General features: G+C 41.9%; 1 protein-coding gene across 3 annotated transcripts in view; it reads right to left on the reverse strand.

The window, feature by feature from the left end:
• The window catches only part of LOC135250333 (beta-galactoside alpha-2,6-sialyltransferase 2-like), a 40,612-nt gene extending 16,195 nt beyond the window's left edge, over nt 1–24,417 (reverse strand). Inside the window, exons 1-4 of one of the 3 annotated variants that reach the window (XM_064326532.1) lie at nt 24,198–24,417; nt 8,635–8,680; nt 1,951–2,004; nt 776–1,598 (exon numbers count right to left, since the gene is read on the reverse strand). In XM_064326532.1, coding sequence (XP_064182602.1) covers nt 776–1,520 — 745 coding nt within the window. In that variant the 5' untranslated portion in view covers nt 1,521–1,598; nt 1,951–2,004; nt 8,635–8,680; nt 24,198–24,417. Of the gene's footprint in view, nt 1–775; nt 1,599–1,950; nt 2,005–8,634; nt 8,681–14,234; nt 14,563–24,197 lie in introns of those variants that run through there. The other 2 variants (XM_064326534.1, XM_064326533.1) reach the window with 2 other exon arrangements.
• Between the last annotated feature and the right edge of the window lie 2,972 nt (nt 24,418–27,389).

Below are 27,389 nucleotides of genomic sequence, written 5' to 3' on the forward strand. Positions count from 1 at the left end.
CCGCACAGACAGGTGGCGAGGGAGGAGAGTCCAGATCGGGCGTCCGTACGGACGCGCGGCGCCTGGCTGTCAGTTCGTCTGGAACCCGTCCTCCCCTCAAATCCCCTCCCCTCCCCAACCGCGCCGACAGATTGCTGTCATAGCCTGAGGATTCAGCCGGCTTGCCTTCCAGCGGAGGCGCACAGAACAGGGGTTCTTCAGCTCCTAAACTGCACGCCGGTAAAGTGGTTTTACGTAGCCGCTGCCATCCTCCTTATTCCACTGCTACAAGAATGCTCTGCATTTCCTTCAGGAAACACACACTGTGAACTATGGGAATCCAATAACATAGAGCTCGGATGAAATTCGATTTTTGATTAGAGAAACTTTATTATCCACGCATGTGGAAATTTGTCCTTGGCTACACGTGGCATATAAAACACATTACAAACATAAATCACATAGGCTATTTAATCATGAAAGTACTCATAACAGACTGAACAGCAAGATTTGCTAATGTGCAACCATACAGCACATTTGTATTCCAAGTTTAGGAATTTAGAGTGCGTACTGCATTCGGAACAAAATACCTTTTATAGAGATTCTTAGTGGCTCTTGGCATCCCATAGCACCTACCTGAGGGGTGTTGCACAAACCATGAGAAAAGGGGATGAGATATCCACAATTTGGTTTGTGGATTGGGGGATAAAAAAGCTAATCAGGTGACTCTAGAATCGCAGACAATAAAGCACAAAACAGAACCTCCAGAAATCCTACAATCCCTTGAGAAACTCACCAATCTCCTTGCCCAGGGAGGAGTGGAGGATGGCCCCCGCGGAGGAGACCACCGCACATGTGCGGAACGGGGCCTTGTAGAGCTGCCCCAGGGGTTGGGTGGGAACCAGCCGGTCCCAGCCCAGCCCGGAAAAGGGCTGCTCGGTCCCATCCAGGGCCCGGATCTGCACCTGCTTCTTCATTTCACACAGCAGCTCCTGGCCTCGGAGATGGGTCCTGCGGCGCCCCCTGTAGACCGCGCGGTGCTTGTTGGCGTTCAGGTACTCCATCTTGGCCCTCTGCAGGTGGGGGCTGAGCATGTGGGCGGCGCCTTCGCCCTTCCACAGCTTGCGGATCACTGTATTGGTCTTGGACAACAACTGCATCTCCAGTTCCTTCGGGTTCTCCTGGCGCTTCCTGTTCCGCGTCGTCCGCGGCGACCCTCCTCCCCCCGCCTCGTTCCCTGAGTTGGCCATGGCCGGCGCGGTCAGGGGCCCCCTCGCCGGCCCCTGGCGTCCGTCTCCGCCCAGGGGGCGGGACGAGCGCGGGCCGGGGGCGGGGCTGGCGGCCTCTGGACGCGAGGCCGCTGTGGGCCGGTTGTCGGCCTGGATGGAGGTGAGGCGGCGGGCGTCGGCGTGGGACAGCGGGGCAGAGGAGTGCCGCTCATCGGAGTGGCCGTCCATGTAGTAGGTTAACAGCGCCACGCACAGCCCGGCCCACGCAGCCATGGCAACCAGAAGCTTCCACCGCCTCATGCCGGACTTCATCGTGGGTTTCTCCCCCCACCCCCCGCCTCAGAACCCGGGCCGGCCCAGGATGTACAGGGGCGGGGGGCAGGACAGGTCCTGGGAACATACAGCACCCCAAAGAAGCATGTTACACAGCCCAAAAAGCATCCCTCTATCCCCAGCTCCCTGTGTGCCAGCTCTGTATGCCCTCACTGTCTTTCTCCATCACACTCTCCTCTCACTTTCTCTCTCATATCTTTTTCTTTTCTATTTCTGTTTTTTACTAAACCATTTCCTCCTCTGGTGTCATCTTCTGACAACTGCATTTATACTTCCCACTGGTGCACAGAATGACCACACCCAAATAGAGTACATATGCATTTGTGTGTGTGTGTGTGTGTGCATGTGTGTCCGCATGCCCGTGTGCATGTGTATTTGTTGACAGTCAGAATGACAGGATGATACTTACCACAACAGCTACCCCTACTTTGAATCCATTTGGTTAACAGACATCGGCAAGGCCCTACAAAATAAAAAATAAAACGAATCATTAACAGATGAAGTGCGCACACAAACACGCACACGGGCACACACACACACACACACACAGTTTCTAACAATGACTCCAAAAGAAACAACCGCTACGTCAACCTGTTCCATGTCATTAGTTCACCGCTTACAAGGAACATATAGGTACGTTGCATTCTCCTCTCAGAGAACGACGTCACAGGTCACAGAAGCGTTCTTCTTTAAGCACAGTGTGTGTATATACAAGTCAAACATAGCATAGTCCGTCTTGTATTCACAAATAAAAATAAATACTTGTTTGAAATTACCGTTGATTAAGTCAATGCTCTTGCTATGTATGCCCTACACAAGTTTTTTTGCTGTAAAGTTATAATTTAAATACGTTCTGAGGAGTTTCAGATACTAGACGAGTTTCTTGCTTTAAGTTACAATTTCAACTTCCCCTCAAAAATAATTAGGCCTATGTCTATTGTGAAGAAATCTTCATTTTTTTATTTTATTGTATTTATTTTTATTCTTATTTTCTTGATCTATCTTCCTCAAAGGCAATTTGTGCTTAGAGGCTATATATGTACACATTTAGGTAATACATAACCTTGTTTAAACTGAATACAACTAGTTGAACAAGGAGCATGTTAAACCTCCTAGTGTTAAAACACAAATGTACTGCATATAGTTGAATGATTTATGATACATCAATATTTAATCAAAACATGATACATAATCATCACACATCTGAGTTACATGTAAGATATATGTGTTTCATAAAAGTGTACAAAGTTGATACTGCGGGCATGATAAATTGTTCATTGATAAATGGGTACCCATCAGACTTTACTCTAGCATAAAGGAATGGGCCCTGATTACTAGCCAGTCATAATAGTGTATCCAGAGCAACGTACACAGCATTTACACTGTATCCAGTTATACAGCTGGATATATACTGAAGCAATGCAGGTTAAGTACCTTGCTCAAGGGTACAACGGCAGTGTCCTACCGGGGAATTGAGCCTGTGACCTTTAGGTTACAAGACCAACTAGAAACCATTAGAGCCCTCTCAAACACGAGGGTAAAACAAGCTATAATGAGCAGCAGGGAAGAGGAAGTGAGACTTTCGAGTGCAATGACACAGCTCTGATAGCTTAGCACGCCATGCTGAGGCACGCCACAGGGGCCGACTGATTTCTCCACCCGTTTCATTGAACCAGTTAAGCAATCAGTCGAGTTTTATTTTCTACAGCCCAAAATACAACCAGGCTGTGGATCTAGGACACATTCTGGTCATAACAGGACGTTGTACAGATTCTGAAAAACCGTACGCTCAGCAAAATATCTCCTTCTGTAAGGGGACATATTTCATCAGCTGAAGCTGCCATGCATGGGTAGACAAGACACGGGCAAGACATTCTATTCTCCGGTAAGGCAATGTCCGAAAAAAGGTTCTCCAGACTTGTGCCACACACAAATTACAGCTGTTCAAAGCCCAGGAAAGAAAATGTCTGGCATGCAAGCGATGAACCCCTGAAGGCTCATAGTGATGTCCTTTGAACTCTGTGGGAAGCAGCCAAAATGGAGGATGATGGTGAGAAGCTAGCTTATCTCATGCAGAAACAGAAACATGAGTGAGTCTGTGGTTGAGGCGGAGAGAATGAGAAAGTAGGATGCTAACAGGCTCTTGAGGTTGATGCCGCAGGCCTATGAGGTTTGCTACCTACAGAGAGTGAAAGGTATGCAGTCAGATTCAATGCCGTTCTCTTATACTTATAAGGTACAACACACAGACATGTGCACAAAGGCATGCATGCGCCCACACACACACACACACGTTAAAGACATAGACTGTTAAAGAAGCCCTCCGCTCTTTAAACCCGGAAATGCAAACCCACAGCCTCCTCAAATAGTTTTCAATAAATATTTTTGCATGTCTGAGAGTGTGGAAGTGGAAAGGAACTTTGAAAACACGCTTCAACATTTCAACTCCCTAAGAGACAAAAAGAGAATGACAGAGAGAACAGTATGAACAGAATGACAAGCAGTGACAGTGAAAGAGGCCAAGAGACAGAATGAAAGCAGTCTTGGCGATGCATAAGCAAAAACAACAGACTCCACACTTAATTATCCATTGGCTCATCAGATCCAAAACAGTCTGTTTAATATCATTCTGGAAGCTTCCACAGCCAAAAATCCTGATCAAATGCAGCGGCGCACAAGAGTAGCGTTCAACCAAGATACAGGTGAAGAAGTCAAATTTCATTAATAAAATCATTTTGCCGAGCGTGTGCAACCACAATTTTACAGCAGTTTCCCTGGTTCAGCTACTGAGGGTGGGAAACTGCTGTAAAATTGACCTAGCCTACACCCCCTTAAGGGGATTACACATGTTAAATCTGCGCAGTGTGGGTCATTGGGAAGTGAGCCGCTTACTTTGTGATGTCAGCAGAGGTCAAAGGTTACAAAACGCAAGTCAGGCACCACCCCATGCTGGGAGTTCCATTTAAAAAAAAAAAATTATTTTCATGAAGATAAGAACTGATGAAACAATGAAAACTCCTTTAAACTGAGTACTCGTCTCACCACTGCACCAAGCGACTCATGATGGCGGCGTAGGGCAGCATGATCGTTAGTATCACACCCTTCCTGGCAGAGCAAATATGTAATTACAATGTCTTCTTAACTGAATGTTCAAATGGTGATGTAACAATCACTAATGGTAAATGACAGCCAGAGGTGTGCGTGGCAGTTTTAACAGCTGCAAATGAAACAGTCCCTGACATGCAGAGGGGCCCCAAACGCCCACAAGCATTTTTGAAAAATGTAAATAGTAACATTTACATTTGCATTTTTTAAGGTTGCCCTAAGACCAGCCATGCATTTGCCATTCGTAGCTACAGTGCGGCACATCTGGCACTTTAGTGAACTCTGACCTTTCATAACCATAAATTTACGGCCCGGGTAACTCCTGTTTACATCAAGCGGCCAACACCGGGCTGCGTTTTTGAAGCCAACTTCCTGCTCTTGTTGAGAGACGTTGCGCACTAGCTCCAGTGTGGTTGGCTCCAGTATAGGTGTATCAGCCACCCATTTCAATGTAGATCAATGGCAACAATACAGTCCGAATACAAAGTCAAAAATTTTTCCCCACAAGAAAATGTAGTTGCAATAGGTGTTTTCTAATTTGATAGGGGATGTTTTTAGGGGTGAAAAAAGGGCTTCTTGGTGCGTCAATTCGCATTGCTGTCTTTGAGAAAAATAGAAAAGTGATGTGTTTTTGAGATGGGATCACTTGAACATGGTGTTAACAAAAAAGACCGCTTTCTCTTGCCATCGGTCTTTTATGACTGGTGCATCGTGCGTCTAATTTGGTGCATTTGCTGCAGGACTACGAGCACTGAATGGGTACTTATCCCAGCAGGGGAGATATCACCAAACAAAGCAGGACAAGTCAAACTGTGCTGAACGATCGAAGAAAGATGTGCTCTGGCATCCAGAGGCTATTGAAAATAACAGAACACAACTTTACTCAGAGAAATATGAGGCTACTTCAGATGAGGAGCTTATCGCTCTGACTTAATCTCGTCTCACACAGACGAGTCTGTGTGAGACAAAACTAAGTCACATTTAAATGTAACATATTGCACTTATTGTAGGTAGCTTTGGATAAAAGCTTCTGTCAAACTGTTTACGGTTCCTGGAACAAAAACCCCATCTGTGTAGCAATTGTTGCTAGTTCCTGTTATTTAGTTTTCTTTTGAGGAAGGGGACCTGAGGGACTTTTGACAAATCCCTGGACTCATTGTTTCCTCATGTTAATGTTTTTTTTAAAAATTATTTTTATCTTTTTTTTGTAAGAAAATAAATGTTTGTCTTTTATAACTGGAGTTTGGTCTGGTCATAGGTTACATGCTTCATTATTAAAAGTCAGGTTTGAGGATGTAACCACATCCTTCAAACTGCCACTGCAGGAAGGAGGACGTCTGCCAAAACGCTAATGTAAAATACAGTGTTTAAAACAGGCCTTCTGAGCGAAACTGCGGATGGAAGAGTGCGGATGGAGCAAGAGTGAGCGGACAGGAGGACACTGACATGGACATGATCCCAAAGCGGTCAAATCAGGGGGAATTAAAAGGAGCTTTTTTTTCTCAAAGCACAGTGTCTGTGGACGTCAGAGAAGGGAACTGCAAATAATTCACGCATTTCCTCAGCCTCCACTAAAATGTTGTTTTATAATAAAATAAAAAAGAGACATCTATTCATAGATTTAAAGAGATATTCCCAGTCTTTTTTTTTTAATTAGTCAAAAAGTCCTTGGAAAATTATCTGAGCAAAAAACAGAGAAGTACAAAATAACTTTTCTTTCTTAGACCTTCACAGTAATTAAATAACTTACAGGAACAATGTTCACCTTCTGAATGCCTGGAGGGGTAGAGGGCTAGGGGGAGGTGTGAGATTACTCCAGGTTACGAGCTTTTCACTCTGACCTAATGTCACCTCGCACGATGACTATCACAGCACGAATGGACTGTGCCCAAAATCTCCCTGCATGAGGGGGGGCGGGGCCTCCGCCTTCCAGGGACAAATGGATTTGAAAAAACTGGGGAGGGAATGAGAGAATGGGACCGGAAGGATGTCTGGAAGTTTTCTTCACTCCGTCCTAAGGACACAAGGCCTGAAATCTGAAGGGGTCCCTTATTGTCATACACTGCACCCAGACTCAACTTGTTTGTGTGCACAGTTTAATACAGAATGAATGTGAACGCTAGGGTGTCGAGTCTGTAGATTAACATGCACAGGAATCTGTGTACATCCAGGCATGCCTGCATGTACATGCTGGTGTGTGTGTGTGTGTGTGTGTTTGTCTATGTGTGTTTGGTGAGAATTATTTATCAAGGAATTCTTTGTCATCCATCACCACGGGGTAAAATGAACTATTTAATAACTTGTAGTGGCTTGTTCTCATCGTGGCCAGGGTTCAGTAAATGTACAATAAAAAACTTAGGGCATGAGCCAACCTAGAGGGGCATATAAATTATCCTGTCTACTTCTCCAACCTCCACCCATCATCATTTGATCTAATTTAAGCATATTAGGCAAAAGCAGAGGAGCAAGGATCAAACATAGTTCAGCAAGTACATTAAACAAGTCTTCTCATGTTTGCTGCAGAGATCTGGATATCCTTTATTACAGTGTTCATTCTGTTAGAAGCCTCCACACAACAACCTCTGAAATGAAACTACAGGTGTGCAAGTTAATGAGAGAATAATTACCCATCAGTGTTTAGATATTTCAGAAAGGCTGTTAATATGGTTTCAAAATGTAAGTGTGGTCCAGAAAGAGGATGCGAAATATATATTTTAAGTCTTGGTTTATCGAAACAGTTTTGCCTTAATGTGGTGATGAAAACATGCATAACAACACTTGAGGCTACATGCAAAATAAATATGCACAGGAAACAGACAGAAATAGCCCCACAGGACCTACCTCTAGAGCACGATTGGCCAATGAGGTGTTTGTGTCTGCATTTCACAGCACTTTACTGTGGGCTAATCTACAAGTAATCCAATATTGGTGTTTACAGCCAGTTAGTTCATTAAGCCAGTGTAACTGGCAAAAAAAAAAAAAAATTTGCACATACACTGGTCATCCAGGTATAGAACAGGCCCATCCTATCTGAACAGGGAAATTTGTGAGATTTGTTTACACTATGCCACGTTCATTGTTCAGCGATTGACTTATTTACAGATGCACTGCAATATTATTTAATGTATGACTTGCAGCCTTCAATTAGTGTCACACTTACAGAATGTCATTACACATCAGAAGTGACTTACCATTAATTTATTAGGAAAAGCTGGGTGGTTTATCCCCAAAAAGTGAGATGGATTTATCTCTCACCAGGGTCAACCTGGTAAGGCTCTGAGTGGCATACGCTTATAAGCCTGAAAAGTTTGACTAAGAAACAGAAAACCAGAGCCATCACCGGAGAGCATGGTATAAACACAGACTAATGTGGTACCCTAACAGCCCAAGGCTCAGTGTACCACCATTCAATAAATGATGGCTCGGTTTATACAACAGGAAAAGTCTGAGGTTGCAAGCTAATTCCAAAAGTCAAAAGCATTCTAAATATTATTCTCAAAGAAGGCTTTTCAGCGGTTTGGAAATGTAGCATGAGTGACTTTCAAACAGAAAAATGAGCAACGTGGAGTCACAAGAACAAAACTGGTGCTGAATCATCAGAGCCTTCAGCACAGGGTCGCACGGTTTTCTTTAGCAATCAGAAAATCCCTGATGTTAACTTACCATCATCCACCGCTTTGCCTGTCTTGGTTTCAATAAGAAAATCTATTGTGGTGACAGTCGCATGTAAGTATGCCTTTTGAAATGACTACAATATTTGTTACAGTCAGTGTAAACCCTTCACCCTTAACAAGAGGGGAAAATAATAAGTTGAAATTAGAAAGCTAAAACTAATCATATCTTAGATATGACCTCCCTTTATTCCACTGAGAGAGGAAATCGATAGAATAATATTAGCGGCAAGTAAATTAACAACGGCCCGCTGTCTTTTTCCATCTCTACAAATCATTTTATTACAGTGAGTAAACATACAGCTTTGTGTTCTTACCTTTAAAGGTCAATGGCAAGAGAACATTTGATGGCAGGTGTCCATTCTAGAGAGAAAAAATGACTTCAATTTCTTTTCATAAAACATTAATAATCCATCTGGTAACAGATCAGATTACCAGTCCACATGAAAGCTCAACAGCAGCAAACAAACAATGATAAATCTCATAGACGTAAACGGAAGTATGTGACAAGATAAAAGATGGCCATTGCAGTACATACACGACAAGGCCTGTGATGTTTTTCTTTCTAAGTATTATGAAAAGTTGAATTCTATTAGTCAATGCAGTCTTTCATTCACCCCCAGATAAATATGTATGCACCAAAGCCACTTGAGAATGACTATGGGCAACTGCATACAACAATCAGTTTTAGTATCACATTTTAACTGTGCCACTGCTTGACAATGCTATTGGACAAGTGAGTATTACTTCAAACTAGGTTTATTTTCTGAATCCAGCAGTAACAACAGTCAATGCCCTTGTTAAAATGTTCAGAACTCTGTATACTAAACACAAGTGGTACTGCATGCTAGAACCCCTCATTTAACCAACATATAATATATATTTTACTTGATTAAAATGAATAATCATTGTTGAAAATTAGAATTATCTATTAAATTGTTGAATTTTTTCATAGGTCAGTCTGCAGTAAACTGGTGGAATTAATACCTTACCCAGCACTGATTGAGGATGTTTGGCCTCATTGGATGATGCCAAGTTAAGGCGTGGAAGGTGTTTTGATGTTTGTGAAGGGCAGGCCGCATTCTTATAAACAATTTAATATGGTATCCAGGCCATAATCTAAACACCAGATATCTGACATCCTGTTGTATAACAGGATTCACTGTCTGACATGCTGTGCCCATAGTTACTATCTTAAGTGTAGACATACCAGCTGTTCTCAGCTCGTTTTCAGCGGAATTAGATGTTTAAATGAAGGCAATAATCCTGGCTCTCGCTAACTGTCATAGGCAGGGCCGATGTCAACAAAGCTTTGTTCGGCTGGATTCACACCAGATCAGGCAATGCAGCACCTTGCCGCAGGGTTGTGCGGAGGTGTCGGTGTGTCACTACATGGCCCATTTGTGTGACGTCATGTTGTGAACTTTAACCCCCCCCCTCCATTTCCTGTCTGCTATCTCAAACTAATGGACACAAACACAAACTGAAGGAAGCTTCTTGCTATCATTATTTTGCAGCGTAGACTGCAAGCCAGATGCAGATGTTGAAGCTGGGTACACAAAATAAACCAAGCGAGGACTGGGAGAGTATCATCGTTTGGTCCATGAACTCCGTAGTGCTAGGTACAATAAACTAGCATGCAAGAACTGCTAAATAGCAAATCTTTTTTATACAACTTAATTCTAACGTTCGGAATTGATATTTAGCTAGTAACTATTGTTTCGGTACTTGTCCCATTACCGGCACAGTCAATTCACGATGACGATCATAAAATCAAATCTTAGGAAATGAATTGTGTCATCAATTCATCTGACAGTTGCTCGGTGAACAGCGGAATTCTACATGGTAATTTAAACAACTTATGTGATTGGCCACTGCAACGTGACTCGGGTTGCGTTATGGCAAAACTTGATTCTGGTTCTACTTTCTTCCCGCAGGCCGCTGCGTTTTTTTTTCTGCACTCCACGCGGTCCTCACTCCCGCAGCCTAAACGCACTACCCCCATTCGAATGAATGGGAAGACTGTCGTTTTTGCCGCATTGCCTGATCTGGTGTGAATCCAGCCTTCACCACCTTATGACCACAGCCGGAGGTGGGCGGGAGGCATTGCTAGGGGCTTTACAGAGCTTGGTGCAAAGCAGGACTATCAATCCGTCAGTGTATGCCTGCCAGAACCGTGCCTCAGGAAACCAGCAGGACAGACAGGTGGGATTCTATGGCAACGGTGCGATGTGGACTAGCTTCAGTTCAGGAGATGAGGGGCGAGGCAAGGAGACGAGGGAGGTGACGGGAAGTGGAACTCCTCGCTGAGAGTGCACCTCCAAAAATGCTAACAACTTAACTTAATCCTCCCAAGCGTGACGGAAAACAGCCTCCAACCCACAAAGGAGTTGCCCCCCCCCCCCCCGCATTTAATTTAAAAGCTTCAGACGTCTGGTGGAACAGTTACAGGAAGAGGACATGTGCATATTGCCCCCATGCAAAGTGAGGAAGATGGAGAGGAAGGCAAAGAAAAACCCAAGGATTACAGTTTTAAAACAGAAAGATTTAGTTGAATCTTAGGGTCATCAAGTTTCAAAATTAACTGTTAGATTCCACCTTCATGTCAACACACTCTTTGGAAGGGTGGCACAAAAAAAGCCCTTACTGAGAGCAACACATGAATTGAAGCTCTAAGAATTATTGGAACTAAAACTGGAATCATATATTGTTATCAGATGAGACCAAAATAAAATTTTTGGCCATAGCTACCATCGCCACGTTTTGTGACAAAAGACAACTTCACAAAAGGAAAAGAACCCGATATTCACAGGAAAATATGGTGGTGGTCATTGATGCTTTGGAGCTGTTTTGATGCTAGTGCCAAACCCTACATGCCAGCCAGATCCCTCCGTTCTGCTACCTCAGGACGCCTAGCACCTCCCCCTCTTCGCACCTGCACTTCCAGAACACGTCTCCTATCTGTTCTGGCCCCACGATGGTGGAATGACCTCCCTGTGGAGGTCAGAACAGCTGAGACTGTGAACAATTTCAAACGACGACTGAAGACCCACCTCTTCAGGCTGCACCTCTCTCCATCCCTCCCTTCCCCCCTGTAAATGACTAAACTTAGGGTTGTAACTAGGCAGCTGTTTCATAGGTTACTTAGTTGATGCGCCTGTCTTGACTACTTGTATTTTTATTTATTTTTATTTTTCCATAGATTGCGTTGTTGCCGTTCTCGTTGTTAGTGTTAATCAGTTTAACCATCAGGGTCCAAGTTGAACTATGCGGTTGTTCCCTGTACTTGGACCGGTACTTCTCTCTAGGGGTTTCGTCATACTTGTTCCTGGTTATGGTTATACACTTTGTTGTACGTCGCTCTGGATAAGAGCGTCTGCCAAATGCCTGTAATGTAATGTAATGTAGTGGTCCAGGGGCTCATGTTAAGATCAATGACATGAATTCCACTGAATACAAGGATATTTTAGTCCAAAAGTCCTGGTTGCTTCTGCCAGGAGGTTGAGACTTGGCTGTAGATGGACCTTTCAACAAGACAACGACCCCAAAAATACATTAAAACGTTGCGGGAACACAAAATCAATGTTTTGCAATGGTCATCTCAGTCTCCAGACGTGGACCCTGTTGAAAACCTACGGCCTGAATTGGAAAGGGTTAGTCCACAAATGCAAACCTAAAAATATCAAGGATCTCAAAATGTTCTTCATGGAGGAGTAATCCAAGATCCAGGAAGAGGCACAGTACTATTATCCTCTCCAGGGGAGGCTCAATAATTCTGCTCAATAAATACATTCTGCTCAATAAATTGTACACGTGCAAATAATTCTGAAACCTGCTTTGCATAAAAAACATTAAAGTTACAATCTCGAAGATTTCTGTTTTGTTCTTTTTGGCGGTACCAATGGCGAAAAGCAGTAATCGCAGGTGTGTTTTTGGACCTCACTTCCCAGAGATCCAACCGGATCCAACGAGTGTCGCCTGTGTGGCGTCAGTCAGTTGGCACCTGGGCCACGCCAACTATAACACTTACTATTTACTAAATAAAAAATGGTTGTTATAAGAGTAATGTTATGTACACACTCATTCATTGTCTAACATTAGGCTAACTTAAGCTGCCTTTACACTGCCGAGCTGGGTTAAAATGCTGTAGCAGACCTGGGGTAGAATTAGTGATGATCAATTTCCACAGATGTTCTTTATCCACCTTTTGCCCGGTATGAACATCTTTACACTGCAGAGAAGAATTTGCGGGATTCACTGCGGCTCGTACAATTATGTATCTAGTGCACACTAAACAGTCTTTCTCGTGAATGATTGTTGTGTGATATTTTTGAAACAACTGCCTTGCAAAATGTTACCGCTGGTGTTTCTGGTTTTGCTAGCAAACTGTTCGAGAATAAAGCGGAGCTGGGTGTTAAATTAGCAACAAGAATACTAAAACAAAAACAAAGGAGATTTCATCAAAAAAGGGCAAGGCTGAAGAACCATATGAGCAAGCGTAATAAAATAATAACACTAATCCATACTGCTGTATTCTTTTATTTAGTTTTCTCTGGTTTGACATCTTTACACTGAAATCAGACCTGGCTCTGCTCCACCTATACCCCTGGTTAATGCTCTGTGTAAAGACGGCTTTATTCCGATCATTATAATATATTGATGAACTTGATGGCAATGTAAATAATGGTAACGTTAAGGCCAACTCAGATCAATGATTCGCAACGAGACAAAACGGTTTTAGAATGTTGCAGAGAAAATTGCAGAGGTGTGAACTGGTTAGTTGCAGAGCGTCTGATGCCGTTGCCTGGGGTCTCAAAAGACCCACCTTGTCAAATCGCCAAGTGCAGTTAGAACGTTTACAATCAGACGTCTTGGAATTTTGCAAGTTGCATCCAGTCTCGTAGCCGAATCATTGATCTGAACTGGCCTTTAGTTAGCTACATTGCAACATTGCAACAAGGTAGCATTGCATTCGAGAGACGTTTTGCAAGGTCGGTACCAGTCGGTAGCATTAGCTAGCGTTTTTTCTAATTGTTAGCTGACATTAAATTGTGTTAATTACATTAGCTAGCTAGCTAACGCAACGTTACCTGATATGAGAGATGGATACTGCGTGCAACGTTGTCTAAACTAATGTTGCCTTTCTTGACATGGTCCGGTAGCTAGCGTTAGCTGTGCAAATAGCTAGGCTATGTCATTTAGTAACGTTACATTGTCATCAAATCGTCAACAAATAATATGACCTCTCATGTAACACAAAAACTTTACTAAAACAGTACTTCGCTCACACGCAAGTGAGTTGAAGAGCGAGCTTGTTGCGTTAGCTCCGTCTACCTTCTCTGGCGGATCAACCACTGATGGATGATGAAAAACGCGTCACTAACTATGCGCCACTTGTGATTTTTTCCCGGGAATGTCGTCACAGACACCCAGTTCTTTAATCATAAATTATTATATTTATAATAATATAAATTAATATAATAATAGGCTCAATCACCATTGTGTTACCTAATCGGCGACAGATAGTGACTTAATTTATTTTAATGAAAATCTTCGAGATTATTACTTTAACATACTACTCAATAAAACGTTTTGTGATTAAATTATTGCGTTAAAAAAAACGTATAAGCCCCCCCCCCCCCATGTCTAAGCTCAAAATATGACTAACTGCATGTGTTTGTATTTTATTGTGTGTGTTCTTGCACCCATTTTTTTCTCATTTTCATGAAGGGTGTCAATAATTTTAGAGTTCACTGTATATAAAGACACAGATTTCATCCCAGATTAAATGACACATTATTTTTCCACAGCGATGGTTCCACAGCCTGGGACAAAGAGAGCATTCTAAAGGCTCCTGTCCTAAAAGCATGCAGCCCAGCTCAAGGCGCTCATCTGTCTCTAAGGAGACGCCACTTACTTGACACACATGGGTGAGCTGCAAAGCCCAGTTCATGGCTTTGCCCACCAGCATTCAGCCTTCTGGTCACCCAGCACACCTCAGATTGCATTATCTCATAGCCTTACTGTCCTGCTTCAACTCGTTATTCCATAAGCAGCATTTTTCAGTGCAGTGATATACCACGCAAACGGGCGCAGCATGCTGTACGTTCGACAATGATAGCCTGCCTTAATCTGCTCTCCTGGCCAGGGGGAGAGTGCACAGAAGCACAACTTCTCGCTAATGGATCCTGAGCTAGAGTGCCTAACAAGTCGCCCAAAAGCAATGAGTGAGGCGGCAACCACACAGCTGCTACGTCATCGCAAAGCGCTACTTCACAAGGCCGTCTGTCCCAACACTGTTTGGCATTTCCCTCCTTAGACCTGGTGATAGCTTTGACCTTGATTTTCTGTACCAAAAGGCAGTGCTTTCAACAGGGATTTTCAGGAAAGGGCCATGCCTGCTTCCCCTCCGGTGGACACAATGCCAGCAGAGATTCACGTCCACACCTGTGGTTTGATATAGATCTACATGTGCCCAGCATAATTGATCTGACCCTCTCACTCCCCAGAGGCACACTGGTCAGCCTGAGAATATTTATCAATGGCCCACATCCACTGACAATGTCAAATATTAAGAGGGGTCAAAGGTTGTGACAAGAATTTTTTCCGTGGCAAAAATGAAGGTGGTACAGAAGTTACCAAGCACTATAAGATAATGCGCACACTAGCATTTAAACATGGACACACCAAGGTAAAGTTACTTAATTGCTTGTCGGACCGCACCATTATGCAGAGTTCAGAATAAGGAAGATGAAACTGTTCTTTTGCCTATCAGCTGGTGTTAGGTTATGGAAGTGAAAAGCAGCATCAAGCCTAAATATCCCATAAATGGTAAGGGATGAAGATGATCACTCAGCACCATTATAGGCAGGGTGCAAACTGACAGGGTGGAGGGTGGGGGGGGCGGGGGGGGGGTGGGTGGGGCTGGGGAACCTTTCATCCCAGACAAGAATGGTATCACTCCCACCCCACCCCCCCCCCCGCACCACACTCTGCTACTTGCCTCTCATTCTTAATGTGTTATAATACATCACAAACAACAAATAAAAGTTAACACTTAGATTTATAGTTATTATATATAGTATACTGCAATGTTACCTCATACATTTGTTTTTTCGATGGTATCATTCCTGCGCCATTATTATATATTTATATGTCTTGACTCCCAGATCTGTGATAGCTTCTGACACCTCCTCCCCCAAGCCCCTCCCCCCGATGTCCGCAATCGGTTAAGCCACTCCAACTGGTTTCCCCCTCTGTTTTCTTCACAATTCACACCCTAAATATAGGGACATTTTTTTCCTGGAGTTTGTGATATTATTTCAGTTTCTTGCAGTGACAGGTATATGGCATTGGGGGTTTGTCTTCAAAGCAAGAAAAGCATTTCAACAAGTTCAAGGTAGGTTGTGAATTGTAGGGTTTATTCACAATTATAAACATAAATATCAGTTTTATATCTTCCTATTGCTTCTCTCCTTAAGGGCAGCAGCTTCTTGTTTACAACCTGTATAAGACCTGTGCAATGACAAGGCAGTCTATGCATCCTTCCAAATCTTTAAATTATTTCAGTTAAACTGATAAACTTTTGTTAACCCCTTCAAAAATGAAAATGCCAATGACCTTTTAAAAGGCTAAGAGGGTCACTATATATGCATATATTTTATGAAGTAATATTGCTCCCTCCATTAAATAAATAAAAACCTCCACAGGAATTCTCTCTCTCACTGAAATACTTGGCAAAGCACCAGTTTGACCTTCATGGCAAATCTTTCTCCAGTAAATAACATAGCGGACACCCATTTCAATGACATCCTTTTTAACTCAGGATAATAGAGTGCTGAACGCCTTAAATGGATCCCTCCCAAGAGCAAGGTCTTTCAAAAAACGGAACACTTCAGTAGCATACAGATTGAGGGTACAGGCTGTCTCTCCAAGCCTGGCAAGCGTGAAACCTTCAAGCACTGTAGGGGCACTTAAGTCAACCCGCACAACAAGGACAATAAAACTAAAGGTCAAACGGCGCTGAGAGTTTGCGAACACATTTATTGAGGGCTAGGTCGCTTGTGCTCGGAAACTTAACGTGGGCTGCAAGTGTGGATGCCTACGCTAACACTTCTTTAAATTACTTCTCTCTCTGAGTTATTGCACTGTCGTTAAAGCAGGGTGCTCCTGCAATAAACTGTAAATTGTGCCACAGAAACAAGAAATCGTGTCAAAATGTCATGATCAGAGAACTTTTTTCTTTTTTTCTGGTTCACAGTTGCACGCAGAATACTGTTGAAGCAGTGACCTAATTACCGCAAACCTTCTGTCACACCAAGTGGCTAGCAGGACTTAAGCTAATTAGCTGAACATACATGGTGTCTGTCAGATTGTACGTCAGACTGCTTTTCAGAGGCATGTTTAAGTGCGGCTCCAAATTAAGTGTATGTTTTAGTGATCAACAAAATTAGCTCATGAAAATGTAAAAAAAAAAAAAAAGTTTCACTTTGATATATTTGTTAACGACCATTGCTGATTGAACATAGGCTGCAGTCTTTAGATGAAGTAGTCTCACATTTTTCAGCATAGTTAAATATGAAAAATACTATCAGAGCAGCCTTAAATTTACCTTCATGCCTTCAAAGTCAATCAAGAATGACAATATACTAGATGTAAATATTGGGGAAAATATATATCATTTTGTGTAAGTATCAAGTGATTTCTCTGACTAAACATTACATTACAGGCATTTGGCAGACGCTCTTATCCAGAGCGACGTACAACAAAGTGTATAACCATAACCGGGAACAAGTATACCATCATCAGACATTCTTGTGTTAACCGCAGGAAGGAAGTGTCTGTATATGTTTTCTTACTGTTTCTGGCTCGGAAATCCCCCTCGTCAAATCCAGCGAGTTATTCATGAAGCTAAACCTGGACATCGTAATCAGCTACTTAGTTGATAATAAGAAGCAAAGATGTTCTTTAGACCTTGATATTCAAAATGTAAACTTGATGAAATACAAAACACACATCTCCCTCCCCCCCATGCATTCCCCTTACTTGTTCAGACCCTTAGCCCTTTCACAAAATGCGATAAAAAAACATGTTGCCTTTGCTTTACAGAGAAGAAGCTCACAAAACGAGCGCTTCCCTGATCTGTGGCATGGATGGAGTGTTCCAAATTGTAAAAAAAGGGACTCACTGGGAATCAACGAGCCATCACAAGCTACAACATAAAGATAATGATACAAAGTAAAATGTAACTGCTAGATGAAGGTACATGTAACATGAAAGTGGCACAGGAGATACAAACTGTACAACCAGTTCTCTCTTTGTGTGAGAAGTATGAAGTCTTTTTCTTTTTTTTTTTTTTGTTTAATCACCCTAGCTACTGAGTTCATACTCAAACCAGACAGGCTGATTAATTGCTGAAGTAATTCTGCCTTTTGCACTATTATCTACATTTTTAGATCCTGTGCCTACATTAGGGTAGGAAAAAAACAGGCGCACAATTGTAAAGCATTACATGCCCAACATATTAAGCACAAGCGTGAAAATGCTTCCATATCTGCGCTGCAGTGCCCTCCAACTGGCCTGCCAGTTTGGGGTCTCTCCATTGAACCCTATAGGTCTAATAAAAAGAAACTGTAACTGCTCATTTGCGATAGATTGGTAGCTCAGGGGTTACCATTAATGTTGGGCCCTGTAATGCATGTTTATGATGTGATATGACTGCTATGCATTGCATGCCAGTAAACTTTAAAAGCTAGCAATAAAGTGATTTGCTTATGAATAGGCCTACTATACTGTATGTTCTTAGCCAATCAGCTAGCAAATACGCAAGCAAGTTCTTATAGTTACCTGTTTTACAAACAATATAAAGTTAGATTATAAAATGCTATCAGTTTAACTGGCCTACCACAAGAACCACACCTCAATGAGGCAGCTATGTCAGTGGAGTCACTTGATCAGTTCTGAGAACTTCTGACCATTCTGAACCACTAAGGCTGTTTCAAATTATTTTTCTCTGTATTATGAAATGTTCAGCGATTAGTTGCGTTGCATTAATGTTGGCCAGTAGCAATGGTATTCATTCATAAACCTGCCTTGCTCAGTGAAAGAATAACTATTCCCACCTAGAAGAGTTGATACGGATATTCTCCACATTTCAATAAATTGACATCAGGATCAATCAGGCTACATCAATTGGTCTTTTTTATTCTATGCTACTGCAAAAGCAAGCATGGACTTAATGTTTTCCATCAGTAGTTTGTTAGTCAATTCTCTGTGTTCTTTTCAAACACAGGCTTCAAAAGAATAAGAATATCTTCCAAGATTGTTAGAACACCATACGTTAATCTCAACAGCTATAAACTAGATAATGGCAAATCTGTGAAGTAAATAGGCTGCTAATGTCATCACTATTAAAATCAATGTGGCAGTACAAGCTCGGGTTCCAGGAGCCCCCTTACTGGACCTCAGGGGGTCCCAGGTGGCGCTGCACCCCTTCCATCTACTTGCAGGACATGATTCAATTCTATACGCCTGCTCGACCACTCCGTTCTGCAGCAGCAGGGCACCTTGCACCCCCTGCCATCGAGGGTAAAGGTTTCTCGTTCATCCCTCCCACGGAGCTTCTCCACTCTAGCTACCCAATAGTGGAACAAACTCCTGGTCCTTCTACAAACCACTCCCTCATTGCCCATCTTTCGCCGTGGTCTGAAGGTACATCTCTTCAGTCTACAGCTGGCCTAACTAACTATCACCACTCTGCGGATCATTTCTATCACTTAAATTCCCCCTCTTTCATGCTACATGTACCTCCATCCAGCACTTATTGTGCCTTGTATCGTTGTCTTAATGTTGTAGCCTGTAATAGGCCTACCTCCTAGTTTTACTTAGCATAGATTAGGTCAGAGTACTGCTCAATGTGTGAACTGGACTTAATGTGTTCTTGGCTAATGAATAACTGTACAAAATGAGTATTGTACATTATCGGACCTGTGTTTTGTAGTTGTTCCAGTGACCTTCGGTATGCACTTATTGTACATCGCTTTGGATGAAAGCGTCTGCCAAGTAAATGTAGACGAACATTTCACTCAAATGCACACAAAAAGTTATGGGTAACAAGCATGTCCCTATTAACAGCTTGTCATTAAAATGTATTTTCCTCCCCTTTCCTGATAAAATAAGAGCAGTGGTAATTTGACGCAAGCCACTGTTAACTGTTAACAGGCTAACTGTCTGAAAAAATTGCCAGTTGGTGGTGGTTTTGCAAATAACAAGTAGCTAGTTCCTGTGGAAACTCTGGCAAGATCTCTTGCGGCGGCAGCGGAAACTGAAACCCTAAACCACTGTATATGCACATAAACAAAATGTTTTTCTAAGTTGTTATATTCTGTCATACTTTCCCTGTCATGCCACATCAATGTGAATTATATCTTACATGTTATTACAGTGGTCTAAACGTCCACATCAGCCTGAAGAAATACTTAAGTTAAAGCACATCAAACTTTACAGCTAAGTAGATGTTACAGCGTCTGTCTTTGTGTAGTAACTTTTCCCCTCTCTGTCAACACAGAGCAATCGAGTATAATACATTGACATACTAGTATAAGTGTATAAGTCATCCTAGTCCACTTGTTACTATCCTTCATATCAGTGGCGGCTGGTGATAAAAAATGTTTGGAGGGCGCAATTTTGTGGGGGACAAACAAACTGAAGCAGCACTTCATAGCTCAGCAAAAAAACACACTGTAATGTTGCCTAAACACTGGCCAGTAGCACTAGTTGAACACATTTTGCCCTCCTTAATAATATAAAATAATATGTAGAGATGACAAAATGCCCATTTCACCTACATTACCAAAAGTTACCAATAGGCAACAGCTCAAGTTCTAAATATGGAATTACTAAAGTCATTTTTACTGCCACTGTTACATTCTATGAAGTCATAAAAAGAGTAGGAAAATATTAGCTAACTCCAAGGTCATTTATAGAGCCTTCTGCTGCCATCTGCGGGACAAAATGTGAATATGTGAATGCTGAAGTTTAAAGGAGGCAACTAAATTCAGCAACCTACGGAATATCCTGGGATTATCGGAGCTCTTACTCTCATCATGGCCACACAAAACCAACTCAAAGGCTCCACAAAATTTCACGCAGTCTATTATTCGATTTTGTCACCTCTTCGTTGTGCCTTCTAATGCCAATCCTGCAGCCTTCATCTAGATGTTCAGCAATGCTAAGCCTGCCAAAAAAATGTAGTCTCATACTATTGTCTAGATGGCTGCAGCTACTTTCATGTCGTTTGCATTTTTCAGAAAGATGTTATAGGTCTTGTACCCCCGTCGTTGTCCACAGCGCTTCGATGCCGACACTTTGAAATAGCAAACAGGGAAAGCAATAAAAGGCATTACTTACACCACATCCAGCTAGCCAACTCCATTCGTCATAACAAGAGCAGGAGAAGCCCCGGGTGTAGGCTCGTCCTCGATCACTTGCCTGCTGCTGAATTTGTAAATCGGGTTGTACGGTCCAAGCTCCTTTATCCTCTTTTTTTTTCTTCCAGCGAACGCCTTGTGAAAGGCTGTTTTTGTAAGGAAATAACTGAATTTTCTTTGATTTCCGCGGTTCCACTTGAACTTGCCATCTCCTGAAAGTACCGGTCAGCTAGCTAAGGAGCAGGAGTGACAGTCGCGCATCCGTACTTATATTAATGGCAGGTGTGAACATGGAAGATAGCGTTGAGAATTGTCCAATCGCATTAGATCAAAAAACATAAAAACAATACCAATTCACTGCCAATAAAAGTGGGAGTGTCTGGGGCGCAGAGAGCTGCGCCCCATGGAAAAGCTGAAGCAACCATTTAGAGAGCAGCCTCAGGTCACCTGCTCGCCAAGAATTGAAGGACTTACATACACACTCATTTGGCCGGTGCCCTTCACCCAGGAAGTGTATGTATTCACACAGAAATTAACCAAATAGAATTTGATTTTGGAACCAATTTTTAATTAATTCTGACAGGCGCTGACAGACTACCAGGCACATTGTACGAGTAAACAATTTTTATTTTATAATTATTTTGCATTTAGGGGGGGCGGCGCCCCAGCGCCCCGCATTAATGAACCGCCACTGCTTCATATATATGTTCTGATAGTAGCGCAGATTTTACCCTCAATCCTACAAGCATACTTAGTTTGACAATCCCACTTCAATTTATTCTGTGATTCAAAATTTGTTAACTTACTCAAATTACTGTTGACATTTGAAACCAGGTGTGTTGACATTACATTACATTACAGGCATTTAGCAGACGGTCTTATTGTTGACCACTGTTGTAAAATATTAGCCTTCTATATGCAAAGCATGGTTAAGGTTATGGCAAGGTGTAGACACGCTTAACTCACATTCACTAAGAACCAATCTTAATAATGAGAGCATTTTCCCAAATTTCTGTGCTTTCTAATTTAGCTGACACATCGCCCCACACTGCAAAGCACGTCAGTGAGCAATCATTTAGTTTCAGTACCCCACCAATCATATCATAAGCACCAAAGTCCAGATTTCTAGAGAAAATGCTCTGTTCACAGGGTCTCAATTTGTGTAAGTCATGCTGGGTTCCTCCCTCTGAAGTGATACTCTGGTTCCAGATGTTCCATCCTAATTCACCCATTTTCCCCATCTGTTCCTCTTCTTTGCCCCTCCTGGCTAGGAAGTCTGAGCTGCTCTGAACATTTCAAACTAACAAACAGGCCAACTAATTACTTTCAGACTCACAACAAGCTCCTTAATATTTCATAGTGTGTTTTTCTGCAGTACAGAATATTAAAAAACGGCTGCATTTCACATCCATGTAAAATTATCAAGATATAAACAAAAATGCCCCTTTTCTTCATGTCAAATATATTAATACTGTGCATGGAGATCATAAGTATTGAGCCATAAAAGTTATACATAGTTTAGCTTTCCACTGCTGTTCTCAAATTATCTGCAACGTTAATCGCATGGGATGTCAAATCTGTCACAACGAGAAATGATCTAGAACTGGAGGAGATTTTCTGTCAATATCTGCATTACGAAAACAACCTCAATTTGGTGTCAGTGCAGCTAGCGGTTTCCATAATGTCTCAGAATGTTTCAGATGATCACTTATGCTTGATGGTGTCATGGTTCTGTGTTTCTGTCTATCTTTCCTTGTTCGGCTGCCAGCTGGCGGCACTTCTGTTTTGTGTCCTGCTCCCCCTGTTTAATTGTATTATTGCTTTCAATTATTCTATTATTGTTTTTGGGTTGTCTCATTTTCCCTTCCCTCTCTGTGGCCTGATTGTTCATGGTGCCCTCCTGTGTCTCGTCAGTGTCTGGTCTATATAAGCATATTGGCTTGTGTTTTGGTTTGTGCGCCTTCTTGTGTTTTGTCGTGAGTGTTTTCCTCCCTGCCCATGTTTTGTTTTTGCATTGTTTTTTTGAATTTCTGCATTTTCTCTGTTTTTGCGCATTAAGATCTTTTTTCCCCTTTTGACTTGCTCTGCGCGGCTTCGTTTTTGTTCCCTTTTGTTTTTGTTCTAATTAAAAGCAACATTCTTGGTTTTGCGTTCACTCTGGATTTTGGGTGTTTTTTGACTCCGCGTTTGGGTCCATTCCCTCGCCCACCCTGACAAATGGTTGAAAGTTGGCCCACGAACTATGGCTAATGAATTAATGAAATGAAATGCTATTGTATGAAATATGCGTCAGAAATGCAAATCATCATACATAATAAGTAATACACCTACATATTAGGCTATATAACAATTCCAAAGTACATGAAAAGTTGCATCAACCAATGTATAGCCCTACATGAGAAAATGAAGGACCTCTAAAGATTTAGAAAGAGAATGTGACCAAGGCTACTTAACACAGACTTTGTTTATTGGTCACTAAGTGTTGCACTCGGTGCACTTAAAGCTGGTAAATCACCCCTGAAACATGCCAATGATTTGGTGATTGCTTTGCATGGACAACTACATGTGTTCCCTGGGGTTCACTCTCAAATATGTATTTGAATTATATGATTTTCATAAGTTAATGTGATAGTAGAATTCATCAAATGTCAGTTCAACATGCATTTTCTTCATCTTATTAATCAAAGAAATTGCCCTTATAGTTGTTCAATGACACCAGATAATTCACAAAGGAATTGAGGCGTCGGGATATGTTTCAAAAAATTAGTCAACTGAGCTTAGGCGTTTTACAAAAGCAGCTTTTCTGTTCGTTTTCATTCTCTCCTGAATTCAGTTCGTGAGGCCGCACGTAGTGATCCAGAACTGGTCAGGACACCATTGTCTATAACGGTTGAGTAACTCCTGCTTTTATGTACCCCTCTTTAGGTCACAGTGTAACTTACGTATATTCGCGAAATGGGATAGCTCATTCTCCTGTACATATCCTAGGCTTTATGCTTGTTGTCACTTTGTCACTAAGCTCATTTCTAAACATGTACAATTACCCGTTATCATAGAAGTAATACCGCATTTCTCTAAAATTGGTCTATGTCCATTGCTGCAATTTAACCACGCAAACGAATACGCTACTGACGTTTGTTTTTCATTTGCTTTGAATATTTCCCTCCATGCTGTGTCTTCCGTGAGCTGAGCTCATTGTCGCTGAATAGCCGTTTAAAATAACTGTTCCAAAACGCACACACATACGCACGCACGCACGCAGACTCGCTCACTCAGTCACTCAAAAACACACAACACGCACACCATCAACATCAACATCATTGTAACACTCACGGGGACTCCACTGTCCGAAATGTGCTATCTACTTAGCTAACCAATCTATCTAAACGGTACCACAATAGTTTCTACAGCGATCAGCGTGTAAGTTCTACTGGAAGGAAACAATGAATTACCTGCAAAATTCGCCCGCCTTCATTATTTTCGGAAACACAAATGCAACCATATATTTTCGTCCAGCTCTAGAGATGGCAGTCAGTTATTGCATGTCTTTATTCCACCTCTACAGATGAACGACAGCGATGGTTTCAGCACTGACGGTCATTGATAGCCCTTTTCACTGCCATTCCCTCTGAGTTTGTGTGTCTGTGTGGTTGCCTACAAGGAGGTGCGCGTGTGAGCTGTAGGCGGGGCAACACAAGGTATACTATTTCGAGAGATTTTTTTTTTCTAGCTACATCTCCAAAAGATTTATTTATTTATTTATTTATTAGGGGTCCAAGCAGCGAAGCTGGTGGAACCCTATTGTATCTGTTAGGATTATTATTATTATTATTATTATTATTAATATTATTATTATTATTATTATTATTATTATTATTATTAATATTATTATTATTATTATTATTATTATTATTATTATTCTCCGCTAAAAGTGTCTGAGGCTCAGCAACCATAAGTTGTAGACCAACCAAATTTGGTAGGTGTGTTCCTATGCCCCCCCACTACTCAGACACTACAAATCACCTATGTCGGCCAGATGGTGGCGCTATAACAAAGGGTCATGCGTAAAAGGCCATAATTCCCGCACCATAAGTTAGATTAACACAAAACTTCATTGACCTATGCATCTGAACGTGCTCTACAACTTTGCTATTGGGACTACCTATGTCCGCCATATTGTTTGCCCGCGATTTGGACTTTTTTATGAGTTGCGGTACGGAAGAGCTGTAGCTCCAAATCTAAAGTGTTACGACATCTAGTAAACTTCTTTACGGCAAGCGGCTAGAAGTCATCCATGACGACGCAAGTAATCCGACACCGCAGGGTCTAGTTTTTATGGGGCATGCCCCCGCCAAGGCGTAACTTGGCGGGATGGCATACCTGCCATCCCAATCAGTGAGGGGAGGGTTTGAACGTCGGGGAAGCAATGGAAGACAGTGACAGCCAGAGTGCATGCTAGGCAACTAAAAGTTTGTTAGTAAAAGCGTTTTGAGAGGATGAATAATTAGTTTTCTTTAGCATGGATCCATTTGAAGACAGTGTAGGGTGAGTTTGTTTGGTCTTTGAATCTGTCATTATGCTGAGAAATAGCTAAACCATTTTATTGATAGTATGTTAGCTTCTGTGCAAACCCGCGGAAACACGCTGGTATAATAAAACAATGACATAATACATAGTCAACTTTGTTCCGTTGCTACCATAACATAACAAACTACCTTGTGTCTACGGCTGCAGTTTCTCCCTGCAATTACTAATATTGAATATAAACAAAATATACAATTTATGCTGTAGTCTGCCAATGTCTAAATAATATGGTACTCTGAGCGTAGTACGAAGGTAGTAGGGATGGTGATCTGATATTTCGTTTTTTGCTACTAAAAGTTTGTTAGTAAAAGCTTTTTTTGAGGATGAATCATTACTTTGCTTTGGCATGGATCCATTTGAAGACAATATCGGGTGAGTTCGTATAGTCTTTAAATCCGTCATTATGCTGAGAGAAATCGTATTCTCAATTTAATCTCTAAATTGACTGTAAGCTTAGGGTTGTAACTAGGTAGCTGTTTCGTAGGTGACTTAGTTAATGCACTCGTCTTAACTATTGCTTGTATTTTTGCATATACTGCGTTGTTGCTGTTCTTGTTTGTGTTAGTGTTAGTCAGTTTAACCTACAGGGTCCAAGTTGAACTATGCGGTTGTTCCCTGCACTTGGAACGGTACTTCTCTCTAGGGTTTTCGACACACTTGTTCCTGATTATGATTATACACTTTGTTGTATGTCGCTCTGGATAAGAGCGTCTGCCAAATGCCTGTAATGTAGTGTAATATTCTGTAGCAACAAGATAAACCCGACATTAGCCCTAAAATATGCCACTACAGCAGTGAAAACGCTGCTCACTAAATAACGAAATAAACGAGACAAAGTTTTTTTTAATTATACCAAGTCAATATCTGGGACTAAACATTGAATAAATATACAATCTTACTACTGGTTTTATGCGTAAAGTTGTCCCTTTTGAGACTGAGTGGTCATATATTGTGTTAGAAAATCAGTTTCTGAAATATACGCGCATTTGTGATGCCTGGGTAGGCTATCTTCAAAAATAGCTGTGCGTAATACCACACCTGTTGCTTACGGCGTTGTCGCCCTTTTTAGTAGAATTTGGCTTGATTGACAATTCATTTATTTAGTAGGTGAGAGTATAAGCTTTCTAACAATGTATAACATGTTTGATTTTGCTTCTGGAATAGCGTTTTATAGGTCAGCGTAACCGAACATTTTCTTATCTGCCAATGTCTAAGTAAATATTAGGCTACTCTGCGCGCAGCACACAGGTCGCGAGTTGATATTTCATCTTTTGTTTCGTTTTTTCTCAATGTTCTATTTATTATTTGAAATGTGTATTTATGTGCTATTATTCTATCTGTCTCTGAGGCGCTCTGAAATGTGCATCCTCTGCTAAGCTGAGCAATGGATTGGACTAAGTGTCTGACGCCCATTTTAGTTGTGGCGCGGAAGCGCTGCAGCTCTACATACACGCCAGACCATCTAAATGCTGTTTTATAATTTTGCGTAGTCTGCATAGTTTCTGTTGTTTGCGGCACTCGCGAAGGGCTAGATTATTTATACATGTGCGGCATATTGCACAGGCCACGTAATTAGATTTTGTTACTGACCATTATAGTTCAAAAGACAACACCTTCATTCATATTTCCAAACCTACTAAATACTGCACCAATGACCACAAAAATGCTCAGCTAGATGTAACTTGTTGCAGCGAAGACATTCACCTGACAAAAGCGCTTTTAGTCGCATATTTAACGTTGCCTATCGGTTTTGTGAATCAACTGTTATAACCTGTTAGTCAAAGCCGAATGCCAGTGACCTCATGTCAGCAGTCAACCAACCATCTTCTTTACTGCGTATGCGGGCACTGGTTACTAACTACGCGCTTTTAATTTCTTGAGGAGGTCTGCGTCTTCAACGTGGCCGTGATCTGCAACCGTCGCACGTGCGGCTCATTGGGCACAACCCCTACACAGACCTATTTTCACGTGTACTATGCAGAAGTATAAAACAGCCTTTAGTGTTACGACATAGTAAAGGCCTTTACGCCTAGCGGCTAGGAGACATCCTCCTCCTCTGA

Source organism: Anguilla rostrata, chromosome 3 (genome assembly GCF_018555375.3).
Source record: "Anguilla rostrata isolate EN2019 chromosome 3, ASM1855537v3, whole genome shotgun sequence".
Taxonomy (NCBI): domain Eukaryota; kingdom Metazoa; phylum Chordata; class Actinopteri; order Anguilliformes; family Anguillidae; genus Anguilla; species Anguilla rostrata.